At 33.2% G+C, this 1,707-nt stretch overlaps 1 protein-coding gene across 1 annotated transcript in view; it reads right to left on the bottom strand.

Annotated features, from left to right (window-relative positions):
* RAP1GDS1 (RAP1, GTP-GDP dissociation stimulator 1) overlaps positions 1–1,707 on the bottom strand; it is a 214,048-nt gene that overhangs the window by 119,194 nt on the left and 93,147 nt on the right. The window contains exon 4 of the mRNA XM_012641066.1: positions 1,214–1,336. Within this exon, the coding sequence (XP_012496520.1) occupies positions 1,214–1,336 (123 nt within the window). The remainder of the gene's footprint in view (positions 1–1,213; positions 1,337–1,707) is intronic.

Here is a 1,707-nt window from a genome sequence, read left to right as displayed (position 1 = left end):
AAAAAAAAAAAGAAAAAAAAAACTATTTGATCTTAAAAACCAAGCTGCTTTGTTTGTATCTACTAAGATTCATATGGGGTTGATCTAGGGGGGTAACAATGTCTGAAAAGGATCCATTTTCAAACTAGATCTGCTTCCTGGATGTGGCGTACAAGCAAGAGGTGGCCAATTTTCAGTCAACATTGTAAAAATAGTTTACCAATATAGAACTTAATTGGAACTTCAAAGGCATTTTGAGAACTTCTAAGAAATGGCAAAGTTTCACAGCAATTTTCTTTTTGGTAACATACTTAAGAACACATTGGTTTATAGGCCAAAACCAACATATACTGACTGGTACTTTACACACAGCCACCTGCTATGGTGATTATACAAATGAAGCCAGAATTTAATTTCTTTTCTTTAAAGTATAATATACGCAACATTGTAAAATAAAAGAACTAAAAATACCAAACTTTGAAAATTGAAGCACACTAAAGTTATTATATTTAGTATGGCCTTCCTTTATGCTTAAAAAGTCCTTTAGGAACTCAGTGTTTTTCTCAATCTGACTGAATTAAAATCATGTGCAAATATTTTTGCTATAATTTCTCTAAAGGATCTCTCACTATATAAACAATGACGTGGATTAAGTATTACATAAGGTAAGCTTGTTATCGTTGTTTTTCCAGAATATTCTTACAAGGCAATTTAATAAATATATTTTCCATGAAGGTGAGTACAGAAGACAGAACATATTCCAACTACACTGCTGAAGTCAACTGCCGATGTCAGGATGGAAGGTTAAGACCAAAAAAAAGAATAGTGAGTATATCTGGGTATAACACAAACAAACATAAACATTAAGAAAGGTACACTCTGTGTTCTTTGGTCTTATGAAAAAAAAGTATGCTTTCCTGTGACAATGAAGACGAATGACTCAATGGCAAGCTCGAGAATCCTACACCCAAAGTAGTAAGTGACAAAGGTGTAGCTGGGACTAGCAGCGCCTGCCCTGACTTTACTCTGAGGGAACGGAATAGCAAGTGAGAAATGTACAAACAGAATGACTGTAACTATAACCATTTAAGATAATTACATCAAAAAAGCCAAAGAAAAACAAATAAAAATGTCTAATCTAAAAAATTAAAACACAAATTAATAAAACATACTGACAAGTAAGGTGTAAAACTGAAGATGTTCCCAGCAGAAAAATTCTTGAGGAAAACCTCACCATTTTTGGCTACTTCTGCTATGATGTTGGCTACTTTGGCTGTGCAGGAAGACTGCGGAGTCAACAGACTTGCAAAGAGCTGAAGTATTCCGCTTCCTTGTATTTTTTCACTTGTCTCTGTATCTGAAAGACACACACACAAAGAGCCTCAATGACAATCTTTAACATCGACACTGACAACTGTATCTACAATAAATTCTTCGAGAATTTTCCCCATCCGTAATAGAAATTAGTTTCAGTATACATTCAAATGTATGTGTTCATATCAAATTACCTTTACTCTATAAGCGGCTTTTATCTTGAGCTTTAATCTGCAAAAAAACACTTGATAATATAATATTTTGTCTATCTGCACTCAGATTATAAAAGAATTCTTTCTGAATATGTCATTTGCATACCAAACTTGCTCTTGATGTTAGTTTCAACCCTGTCTATTCAGATTATAAAATGCTTTTTTTCCACATCCTTTTTGAATTCTAAAAGCTATAATGGCT

This window comes from Propithecus coquereli, unplaced genomic scaffold (genome assembly GCF_000956105.1).
Source record: "Propithecus coquereli isolate 6110/MARCELLA unplaced genomic scaffold, Pcoq_1.0 Scaffold161, whole genome shotgun sequence".
In the NCBI taxonomy this organism is placed as follows: domain Eukaryota; kingdom Metazoa; phylum Chordata; class Mammalia; order Primates; family Indriidae; genus Propithecus; species Propithecus coquereli.
Note: the sequence above shows the minus strand (reverse complement) of the source record. Positions and strands in the feature narration are given on the sequence as shown.